This window comes from Arvicanthis niloticus, chromosome 1, assembly GCF_011762505.2.
Source record: "Arvicanthis niloticus isolate mArvNil1 chromosome 1, mArvNil1.pat.X, whole genome shotgun sequence".
NCBI classification, from domain to species: domain Eukaryota; kingdom Metazoa; phylum Chordata; class Mammalia; order Rodentia; family Muridae; genus Arvicanthis; species Arvicanthis niloticus.
Window position 1 is genome coordinate 72125655 of NC_047658.1, and position 12460 is coordinate 72138114.

A 12460-nucleotide genomic window follows, 5' to 3' on the forward strand; every position below is an offset into this window, starting at 1 on the left:
TCACTCGTCTTCTCTTTCATTGTACCTGCTTCAACTCCTCAAGTCCAGCATCCTGAAATTAATGCATCAGTGAAATGAAAATGTTGGATGAATCTCTTCTGGCCAGACAGAAATCTTGGTGCCACAGCATATATGTATATGCTTATGTATATGTATATACACACATGTATATATGTATTATGTATATGTATATACACACATGCATACATAATACACACACACACACACACACACACACACACACACACACACACACACCTCCTATTACTGGGATATTAGCAGGCAGTACTTGCCATGCCTTAAACTTTTTTGTATTCTTTTGCTTATCTGAAAGAACTGAAACCATCTATAGTTTTGATAAGTTGAGTTTCTTTAATGGAATCTGAACCTATCTGAGTCCAAAGGGAAAAAGAATTTCCTTGGCATCATAAGGAAGTCTTAATTAACTTAACTATTATCTGCTTAAATTCCTTGGTATGACTCTTTAAACAACAAACATTTAGAATGTTCTTTTTATTAAAATTGTTTTATTGGTTTTATTTTTTATATTATTTTATTTTTTGAGACAAGTCTGCTCTGGAATACATTCTCTTCCTCCCCCCCTCCCTCCCTCCCTCCCTCCCTCCCCCTCTCTGTCTTGTTTCTTTCTTTCTTTCTTTCTTTCTTTCTTTCTTTCTTTCTTTCTTTCTTTCTTTCTATATTTTTTAAAAGACAGGGTTTCTCTGTGTATTCCAGAGAACTGGAGACTCTGGAACTTACTCTGGAGACTAGGATGACCTCGAACTCAGACATCCACCTGCATCTGCTTCCTGCAGGTTTGGATCAAAGGCATGCACTACCATCATCTTTACCACTGTGCTTGGCCTGGAATTCTTAGTCATGGCAAGTCTTATTAGTTTTTTGGCTGTTAAGATTATGGGTATGAACTACCATCAAACTTGTATGTATTTTAGTATCATCTTGACATCTTCAAATACCCAAAAATCTCACCAATTTAACCAATGTACAGTGGTGAAACATTACCAACTCTATGATTTGTAGGTTAGAAAAATGTGTAGAAACATCCGAAACAAATCTTTACATAAAACTATATTCAAAGAATTTTGGTATTTCTAATGTGTTTACTACAATGTAGCCTGAAGATTATCTGCTTTGCTTATTAGTCTATATTGTATCATTTGTTCATCAATGTACTGTGGCAGTCAAAGTAAAAGAGATGCTGGGACCATCAAGGATTTTGTTGTGGTATTGTTGACAATTTACTGACAGCTTTGCAGGCTCCAGATGATTCAAAACTAGCATGCATAAATTATCTGAAGTGTCATTATTATATTTGGTTAACATACATACATTTTTATGTGATTCTCTTGTATTTGTGTAATGGTTATGAGCCTTCTATCCCCATTTCATCCCTAATTTTTTTGTCTTGATGGAAAAATACAGGGCCTTAACCACACTATGACCTAATCAAAGATGTTTTTCTGTGAAACTGTGAACTCAAAACTGGAATCTTCATTGTGAAGATATTATGTCATGAAATAAAAAACATGGAATGTGTATGTATGTGTGTGTTGTGTGTGTATGTGTGTGTTGTATGTGTGTATGTGTGTGTTGAATGTGTGTGTTGTGTGTGTGTGCATGCTTGCCTAGATGTGCACTGCATAATGCCAAAAGAAGGTGATGATACTCCTGGAACTGGAGTTACAAATGGCTGTAGGCTTCTGACATTTGTATTGGGAACTACCCTCTGGTTCTCTGCAAGAGCAACAAGTGTTCTTAAATGCTTAGCTATCTTTCCAGCTCCAAGTATATAATTTTTGATATTCCTACTATATGATATATATTTACATGAGCCTTATAGCTTGAATGTATCTTTACTTCCAATTTGATTCATATCCCAATTCTCAGATATGTTCAACCATGGCAATCTCCATTTAAAATATAATTGAGCTATCAAATGCTATTGACCAAGGCTACTCTTGCCATTATCACCTACATAACAACTGTCTATAATATTAGAAGTCTTTTTGCTTTTATTATAAATGTCTAGCCTATCAATTAAATTAGTCTATTCTAGTCCTTATTTGAGTGTCTTTGGTATTGAACAACTTTGAGATGTGACAATTTTTATAATGAGCTGCAATTCTCTGTGATAAAGGAAGAAATCAGAGTGTATTCTTGGCAAGAAGAGTCAAACAGTCACATTGCACCCACCCTGCCACAGGGCCCAGCCACTTGGAGAGGTGGACATGGGAAGTTTAACTGTGCTTATTCCACACCGTTGCCAGGCGGCTGCTGGGCCTTAGGGAAGCAGTCTGTGATGTGGGAAAGCTGGAGCTGGTTCCAGGTTCCCCAGGCTTGTGATAAGGCTGGGGTCATGGGGTTCTTATGCTCTAGGACATCCAGGTACCTCTGGGAGTTACAAAAGAGGAGAGAACAGAGTTGGATGCCCAAGGGATAGGTCCTTGTGTCCTAGTAGGGAGAGTCCTTGGCTTGACTGTGGTTGTGGCTGGGAGTGCAGAGAAGCTTTCTACAGGAGATTAGACTATGGCTCTGTATGCAAAGGCCTTCTCCATGGCTCCACAGCAGATTTCGATGAAAAGAGACAGTCCATGGTTATAAATAGTTTATTGTCATGGTGGAAAGTGGATGTATAAAACCATACCCCACTTCTCAGTAGGGAGGAATGTCTGGAAAGGGAAACTTATTGTCAATGCCTGCTGGACCTCTGGGTACCTCATTAGCATGGAGACCTCTATTGTGAGCCTACTTGACTGTGGTCATGTTTCTTTTCCTATTGTCTTGGTCTGAGATGTTAGAAATACCTCATCTACACATGGAAGGAATTGGGTCTTTGCCCTTATGTGACTAATGGCCACAAATCTAAGAGAGGCTGTGGCTAGTGACAGAGCCTAGTGGTAGGAGCAGGCAAAGCTCCTACTGTCCCTTCATGGTCTCCGGGTCTTCAAGGCTTTGGCTTGACCTTACCAGGATTTCTCTCATGGTCCACTGCCCCACATGACTGGTATTATTTCATGATTATGGGAGTTGGGGAAAAAGATAAGAAGATTAGAACTCTGAACGACGATGGTTTTGTTTAAATAAAACACCAACTTTTATACAGGAGTCCCTGGACTCATAGAGTGATGTGCAAGAATTATTTTTTATTTAGAGCTAATCTGGAGGCTATTTTTATGAAAGGCTCTTTCCTTTCCTTCCTTTCTCTGTTTCCTCCTCTTCTCTTTCCTCCCCTCCCCTTCTTTCCCTTGCCTTCCGTTTTCCCCCCTTATGTTGGGTTTAAATTGAAAGCTCAGACTTATCCTTAATGTTAAGGGAGAAGTTATAAAATTAGACCAGAGAACAAAGACATCAAATTCTTAGCTTCTAAAATCTAAAGTGTTGATTGAGAAACACAGAACAGAGTTTTAGAATGATTTGGGCAGAAGATTGGATTTTCTTCATGGCTTCACTAGTTTAAGCACCAAGACCTTCTGTGCATGGTAAGAGAAGAGATATTTATTGGGACCTTGACCCCTTTCTGTCAGGCAGACCTGCCAGTGTTCCAAGGGGCACAGGGGTTTGCATCCTTAGCATTTCTTCCCTGGGACTCTATAGACAAAGTGATTGGCTGAGAGAGCAAGAGCAGTGGTGCTGGCTGGTTTGTACAGAGGTCTGAGGTCAGGATGGAGGGGTCAACAGGAGGTTGTACAGCAGGCAGTCTCTGCCAGGGTCTTGCAGGGACACTATTGTCCTTTATCTCAGTGGATGAACAATACCAGACAGTTTCCTAGGTCTGCTTTTACAAATCACAATATGAAGGAGCACAAGATGGATCAGGCTTGAGGCCAGTGAAGAACCAGGAAACAGCAGGCACTTCTTTTCCATGGCTGCCTGATGGTAATTTTGTAAAAGTCCACTTTACCACCTACTGAAGTTTTACATTTAACACAAGGAAGAGGCTAATTAAAAAAACATCCAGGAGAACTTTTGAGGCCTGTAATGGACTGAATTATAAATTAAAATTGTTTAAGAGAATTAAAGTTGGTTAGATTTGATTGTAAATGGCTACTTTCTGTAACTTGTTTTCATTATAGTTGGACTCTGAGCTCCAGAGAACCTGAAGCTATGTTTTTGTACAATTAGGTGTGCATATTTGTTACACAGGAAAATGGTGAGAGGTATTTAGCCTTTTGCCATCACAAGACTAGTTAGGCAAGCATCATCTTAGATGAGAAGCCCCAAATAGTCACGAAATTGTGCTGGTGAGCCAAAGGGAACAGAACAAAGCTGGCTTTGTTGATATGACTTTCTGTAGAGAAAAAAAAATCAGCATTAAATACTTTCTATAAGAGAGCCTTCATTAAGAAATTCTTAACTTTTCTTTTCTTTTTTTTTTGAGATTTTTCCCACAATGGCAAAATGTACAGAAATGTTGAAGCACATGATTCTAAGTGGAATGTCTTTATTCCTCTCACCCCCCACCCCCCGCCATGACTCAGGGAGCTATGAGGAAGAGGAGGTACAAAGATTGTAAGAACAGAGGTGATAGATAATGATTTATTTGTTTGTTTGTTTATTTAATTTATTTTCTGTATATGGGTGTTTGCCCTGGATGTTTGTCTGTATTACATATGATGTTACCATGTGCATGCAGATCCTATAGAGATCAGAAAAGATCATGGATCTTTTGGGATTGGAGTTATAGTAAGTTACCATATGGGTGCTGGGAGTTGAATTCTATCCTCTAGAAGAGCTGCCAGTATTCTTAACTGCTTGAGCCATTATTCCAGCCCTGAGTAGAATAGTCTTTACCATCTTACAGGACCTATTCATGTCATTTTTGCCTCATTGCATATTCTGCCTCAGGGGCCTTTCCATGTACAACAGAGACTAATCAGGAGACAAGCTGATTTTTATAATTTGTGTGCCAGGCTGCACACAAAAATTTTACACTATCTTACTGCATCCTTACAATAAACCCATAATGATCACCACTGTTTTTGTTTACAAGAAGAAGGACCAGGCTTTGATTCTATGTCCAAAGTCTGACCTACTATTCAATGTTCGTTTCTTAGCCCAAGTTAAGACATTTGTGCCACATGGCCCTACACAAATTCCACACCAGTGTTTCTCCTTCAGTCTTTTACTAACCAGCCTCAAAAAGGCATGAAAATCTTCCATTATGGTCCAGAGTATTGGTTATAAAAAGAAACATAGTTGCATGAGGAGGAGGCAACCATTGGTTGGATTAAGATATTATTCACCAGTTTGTCACTCTCCATAGATAATTCTCCAGAGCTCTTTCCCTTCTCTTCTGTTGGAACAACCCCCTTAATCACAAAACAGTACAACTACAACCACGGATGACAAGAGGACTAAAGATTTTAAACTCCTATAGATGGTAAAATCTCATTCGTAGAGATTTTAAATTGCTCACATGTGTGCTGCCTTCATTGTCAATGAGTATCATTTTAATAGGGGGCAACCCAGGAGAATTTAAAAAGTTTACCTATGTAACACATGTCTGAAACTTTTCAACAAAGTTTGCTGAATTATATTTAAGAAGGTTTTGGAATAGAATTCTACCATTTAGAGTTGTGCTTGATTACACTTATCATAGAGAAACTGGGAATCTGATGCCATCACAGTAAAGGACAGAAAGGATTTCAGGTTTTGTGGGTATATGCTTATTGCACTCAAGTGCACATACTAAATAGGCCAAAGGAGGGGTACAGTCCAGGAGTTTATGGTCTTTTATCTTCCTTCTCTGCTTCAGGATCATAGATTCACACTGCACAGAAAACGCATGCTCAAACAGAATAGATGTTAGGGCTGCTTTTAGGCTCTTATCCTCACAGTTTAAGTAGGACTCAGAATAGCCATGGGCTTCCTATCGGCATTGAATATTTACTTGTCCCTGTGTTGAGTTCCAGACTTAATAATATGCAAAAGTCTCTCTCGGATCTGCTTGGTGCGCACAGCATAGACAATTGGGTTGAGGATGGGCGGGATGAGGAGATAAAAGTTGGCCAAAAGAATATGGATATGGGGAGGCACATGGTGACCAAAGCGATGGGTGAGAGATGAAACAGCAATAGGAATATAGAAGACAAGGATGGCACAAATGTGAGAACCACATGTCCCTAAAGTTTTCAGCCTGGCGTCAGAGGTGGACAATCCCAACACAGCCCTGAAAATCATCACGTAAGATGCAGTTATAGCTATGGAGTCTAGGATTAATACCAGGAAACCAATTCCCATTCCATATAAATTATTGACCCTTGTGTCACCACATGCCAAAGTGACCACAGCCATGTGCTCGCAGTAGGAGTGGGCAATGATTTGGGTCCGATAAAGGGGCAGCCTCAGGCGAATTAGGAGTGGAAGAGGTCCAATGTAGAATACTCCTCGGAGAAGTGCAGCCAGCCCCAAGCGTCCCACCACTGCATGGGTAAGTACTGATGTATGGTGTAGTGGGTCACAGATGGCCACATAGCGGTCAAAAGCCATGGCAAGAAAGATCCCTGACTCAACAGTAGCAAAGCAGTGGACAAAGAACATCTGAATCAAGCAGGCATCTAGACCAATGCTGCAGTCACCAAACCAGAAGATGGCCAATAGTTTAGGCATTGTAGAAGTTGAGAGGACCAAGTCAATAACAGCCAACATACACAGGAAGAAATACATGGGCTGGTGCAGGCTGTGCTCTGTCTTAACCACTGCCAAGATGGTGATGTTCCCCACCACAGCCACCAGGTACATGGAGCCAAAGGGGATGGAGAGCCACATGTGCAGGGACTCCAGTCCTGGGATGCCGGTGAGCCAGAAAGAGCTGGGTACTGAGCAGGCATTGTTAGAAATGAACATGGTTGGGAGTGTGGGGTACACAGAGGCACTCTTAATGTCAGGTTTCTACTCCGGTGAGAAGTAAGGCCCCTGACAGCGCTAGAATAGATCTTCATTTTCATTCTCGATAACTTGTGGCACCTACGACAAAGGAGAATTTAGAAAGCCAACTTAAAAGGTCACTAGGTTACTTAATTTATAAGAATTATCTATGATGACTTCATTGCTAAACACAGAGACAGGCATGCTCATGGTTTCTACAGATGACTTTTAAAAATGTTGTATAGGAATGCCCAATATTATGCATCTTGACTAAGGAAGTTTATTTTGCGGTAATTTTTCCTAAACAAACAAACAAACAAACAAACAAACCTCAAAAAGGAAATACAGAAATGGTTTCCAGGGAATAGTCAAATGTAAATAACAAATGATATGTTTAGTTAATAACTGTATATGTTATTCTCATCACCAATCAGTAACTTTGGTAACAATAATATATACTAATTAGCTGTTTCTAATTTTTATTCTAATGAAAAGTTGGAGCTATTTGTCAAAGTAAACAAAGCAGTGCTTAAATTTTAATTTATACATTTACTAACAACTATATATTTACTTGTATAATGTTTATATCATATAGTAACTAAAGGGGATACTAGGAGTCACAATAAAGTGTGATGTAATATTATTAATGTGCATGACATACAGAATTATATCCTTAAGTTGAAAGTATCTGGGAAATTTTTCATTGTGCTTTTCACTTGTTGATTTTTATGTAGATGTGTTTATGGGTACTTTTAGATTTCTTCCACATGTATGGAATGTATATTCTTCTGTATGTATATATTCTGCTTTAAAAATAAAGTTATAACTTATCAAAGTCTGATAAAAACACAAGGAAACAATCTTATTGTAAAAATATATTAGAGAGATAGAATTATTACAATTTGACATAGTGGCTGGGGAGATGGGTCAATAAATAAAGTAGTTATACAGATCAAAGGACATAAATCCCCAGAAGCAACATAAGTCAGGAACAGGCATGGTAGCACACAGTTGTCAACCAGGCACAATATTACACAGTTGTAAGTCCAGAACTCATGTGGTGAGGTAGAAGGTGAGGATGTGTAATGACACAGACACAGACACAGACACAGACACAGACACAGACACACTCACAGACACAGGCACACTCACATACACACTCACAAACACACATACACACACACACACACACACACACACACACACACGCACATGCACACGCGAGAGATGGGACCTAATCTGATACAGAAAAAGATCTCACATTTCAGGTTGCTGAATTTTATGGTTAAACAGAATAAAGAACAGACATAATTTCTTGAGAATGGTTACTCTAGGGAAAGACTACTGTTAGTAATTTTTCCTGTCAAGTTTTGGCACCACTTGTGATTTGACTGAAGAGTAAATTTCTTTAAGGTTGTGTACCATCTGCTACTGGAGAGTCATGAGAATGGAGTGAACTAAAGGAATAACTGACATTCTCCTTGCATCAGAGTCCTTGCCTCTTGGGCACCAAAGCACCAGATTATGCAGGTCTTGCCTGCTTTTTGACTTTCAGATGCATCTGATAAAAGTCCTTATTGACATCCTCATTGTTCAGTCTGAGTGCTCAGAACAGCATTGATGCCCTTCCCTGCCAGGCTTGCCCTCCTGATCCTTCTCCTCAGATACTTGTTAGTGAAATTTCACCACATCCATGTGAGCATGGTGACTTTCTTCACACAGCTGTTCTGTCTGTGAAGTTTCTTTATTGCCTTTGTTTCCACCTAGGGACATTTTTCCACCCTTTAAGGCTAGGCTAGTTTCAGTTTACCCTTTCCAAAGCCCTCTGTGACATCTTTAATCTATACCATACTGTGTGTGTGTGTGTGTGTGTGTGTGTGTGTGTGTGTTTGTGTGTTTGCATTGGACCTTTACAAACTTCCAAATTGTTTCAAAAAAGCCCACATGCATTTTAGTTTTTGTGTAAAATAGGATTAGTCATTTCATTTCTACACCAAACAGGACTTAAGTCCCTGTTGTAGCCTGTGAGGTCGCTGCTTCAGGCTTTGATACACAGTTCATTTTAAGGGCTCCTTGGCTTACTCAATGGCTAGACCATTGGGCAGATGTGGGATAGAATCTTAAATTCATGTTTGGTGAATCTTAAAATAGCTTGCAAGATTTTTTTATATTAAATCTTTGACTTGGATATTTGAATATGTAAATGAGTGTTGACATGTAGAGTTGCTTCCTCAGGAGTCAAATTACCTTAAACAATTACCTTAAATCAACAATTACCTTAAATCAACAATTACCTTAAATCAACCAGTTAGCAAAGGGAAGGCAGCTCTAGGAGTCTGCTTAAAACTTGTCAGATTTGTCACCCTAGACCTTTCTTGTATTCTCAGCAATTTATTTGAAGCCTCTGTTTCCATATGTAAAACAGAAACGATGTTTACTGCAAACGAAAGGTGTATGGGAAGATGACAGGGGCTTTGATGTGACTGCAGATGCTTCCCTCGGAAATACAGTATGAGTAGCAGACTGTGAAACATGCACGTTTAACAAATAGAAAACATTTCTCTGTGCTTGTTACATCTCAGAGGATGCTTTGAAAGGGCAGGAATAGGTTAGACAGATGAAGATTTAAGGCAGTGCTTATTTTGTAACAATTTTAAAACTGGGAAACAGTTGATGTGTCCTTTGAATATATAATGTATCAAAGCAGCGAGGAGCTCATTTACTCAATTCATGGTATGTCAGAATCGTGACTGCCTGTCACTAAAGACTCTGAGTCCAGGGATGGTCTTAGCTGTAGTCTCTGTCTTTGATTTGTGTCTGACCTAGTTCAGCCAATGAAGCTGTAATTGAGTTTTAGGTTAGGACAAAGAATGTTGAAAAGATACCCATGTTATGTTTCCATCACATTTACAGCTGTCATCATAAGTATCATCATAGTCTGTGGCAACTAAATTACCTCACTTAATCTGGAGCATTGCATACCAATATTTTCTGCTTCTACAGAGATCACATTTTTACCTGCACAGTTGTGACAAGCCTGAAAGCCCAGGGAGAGATGGTCTGATGGTCTGAGGCTTCAGAGAGAGGTGCTGCTGACACAAGCAGTGATTAGAAGCAAGACAGACATACGTTCACATATTACTCTATTTTTGCTGTTGTACAAATTTAGGCATTTTGTGTTTGTTTTTGATTTTTGTTTCCTGGTCTGTGATATGGGAGAGTCTAAGCATTTGTTTATGTGTTAATAATCTCTATCAGGGGTAGGATTCCTAGCTTCTGAGTAGTGAGTGAGGTATTCACCTCACCCAGTGACTCCTCCATTCTCCCTTCCACTGAACAAACCATATTGCATCTCCAGGACAGCAGCAAGTCTAGAATCTTCTTTGCCAACTAAATGACTATATTCTCTCTCTCTCTCTCTCTCTCTCTCTCTCTCTCCCTCTCTCTGTCCTTTTTCCTCTTCCCCTTCCCCTCCCTCTCCCCCCTTCCCCCATGTCTCTCCTTCCCTCCCTCCCTTCCTCCCCCTCTCTCAGTTTTTAATGAATTGGCCTGTAAGTATATCTTATCATTCTTGCTTTCATGTAGTCAGAAACATAAAGTAATCATAAAATAGTCAGAATCTTATTTTGAAATGTCACGGCTAGCTTCATCAGCATGAATAGTATTGCTTGAAAAGACAGGCTGTTTTTTAGGGTAAAGAGATGCCTGGTCCTGGAGTCTAAGACAAGAACCTCAACTGGGCTGTAGGAGTCCAGCCTTTTCTCTGCTGTTCCTAAATACTAGGCCATCCTGTCTTCTATTTTGTTATTTTTCTTTTTCTTTAACCCAATCAAGAAAATATTATATCAACTCCCTGATGCTTTTGACTAATCTTGTGAGGAAGAGAGCAGTTTCTGGCTCTAGAAGACTTCTTCCTGTGGTTTTTCTCCCAATCATCATGAAATGTGCTTACCCATTAGCATGCCCACACAGCTGTAGACTCTTTTATGGTGGTTAGCTCTTATCTGATACTTAAAAAAAAATGTAGTTGGCAGCTAGGGGAAGGCCATGCCTCTGATCATTTTCTTTCTTCTCTTTATGTAGTTTCTGAAAATAGCTGGTTATTTTCCGAGGGCTGCACAGAGAAACTTGCATGCTTCCCTCTGGATTTTAATTCCCTCTTAGGAGCAGACTTTACTCCCTGTCCACTCTAGCTAGCTCCAAGGACTGGAAAAGAGACTTATTCTTACCCTCTGGTGAGCTCTTAGCTTGTGCTGGATTTGACTTCCTTCCTTGGGCCTGGGGTACTCACAGATTCTAAGTGTCATACCTTATGAGAGAGTTCACAAGAGAGGGGTGGGGAAAACTACTAGACCTTCATGTAACTTGTGTAGGTTCTTATAGTCACCACTTCTACTAAAACAAAAAAATATTTATCACTGTTGGAGAAATAGTTCAGTGGGTAAAGTTCTTGCTTTGCAAACATAAGGAGCTGAGTTTGATCTCCATAATCTGTGTAAAAGAGCTGGGAGTGGTGGTGCATGCCTGCAATCCTAGCACTGGGGCAGCAGATAGGCAGATGGCTCCCTGGGCCCTGCTAGCCAGACAGTTCTATTTATTCTGTGAACTTGGGCTAGGGAGAAACTGTGTATCAGAAAACAAAGTGAATGACACACAAGGAATGGCACCAGAGGTTTATCCTGAGTATATGTGCTCACAGACACACAGGCAGACACAGATAGACAGCAGAGAGGTGTGCGCATGTATGCATGCACACATGTACATGTGCACATACTCAAAAGCCTTAATGTAACCTCTGGCTTATACCAAGAAGAAAGCAGCATAAAATTAAATGTTAGTCTTTTAAAAAGTTCTAATTTTTCCAATTCATTTTTGTGTAACCCAAACATTTACAAATTGGAAATACTTCCATGTGGTTACTTCACTTAACTCTTCCTGGATAGTGAGAAGGCCAATTTTAGTTTTGCCAATCAAAGTAGCGCAGACATATTTCTTTATATTTCTGTTCAAGCCTATCCAAGCCTATCCAAGGATAGCCTTCTAATATGGAAACTGATGATTATGCAAAGTGTCATGATGTAAGGGAGGTGCTGATACTAAGGTTTAGTTTCCTAATTGGTCCTTGATTTGTTAATAAAGAAGGGTGGGAGCCAATTGCTGCATGCAGGTGGGACTTCTGGGTTTGAAGAGGAAGAAGATACACAGGGAAAGAGAAAGGAGCCTTTTATTTGCCATGCTGGGAAATGAGAAGAAAGCAGGAATCATGTAAGATCTTGGGACAGCCAGGACCTGCTCTCCACTGCAGGCATGTTGACAGAGATGTTTGGCAGGGTCTGATTGGAATGGCTACTGAGTTCGGGGTGGAAGGAGAAATGGGGATGGTGGGTTGGTAAGGAAGGGCATACATTTCCAGGTGGGAGGTACTGCGCCCAACAATTGTGCCTTGAAAAGCAAGCTGTAAATTGACAAGCTTATTATATGTCCTTTATCCTCGGATTCAAAGGTCTCTGTTGGGGCTGGCAAAACAACTCCACCTGGAGCAACGTCTTGGAAGTGGGCTGGTGGAGTGGTT

At 40.0% G+C, this 12460-nt stretch overlaps 1 protein-coding gene across 2 annotated transcripts in view; it reads right to left on the minus strand.

Annotated features, from left to right (window-relative positions):
* Positions 1 to 4528: 4528 nt before the first annotated feature.
* Positions 4529 to 12460, minus strand: part of LOC117712759 (olfactory receptor 52M1-like) — a 37157-nt gene continuing 29225 nt past the window's right edge. Inside the window, exons 1-3 of one of the 2 annotated variants that reach the window (XM_076939396.1) lie at positions 10841 to 10933; positions 9907 to 9977; positions 4529 to 6987 (exon numbers count right to left, since the gene is read on the minus strand). In XM_076939396.1, the coding sequence (XP_076795511.1) occupies positions 5908 to 6867 (960 nt within the window). In that variant the 5' untranslated portion in view covers positions 6868 to 6987; positions 9907 to 9977; positions 10841 to 10933 and the 3' untranslated portion in view covers positions 4529 to 5907. Of the gene's footprint in view, positions 6988 to 9906; positions 9978 to 10840; positions 10934 to 12460 lie in introns of those variants that run through there. The other variant, XM_034508921.2, reaches the window with a different exon arrangement.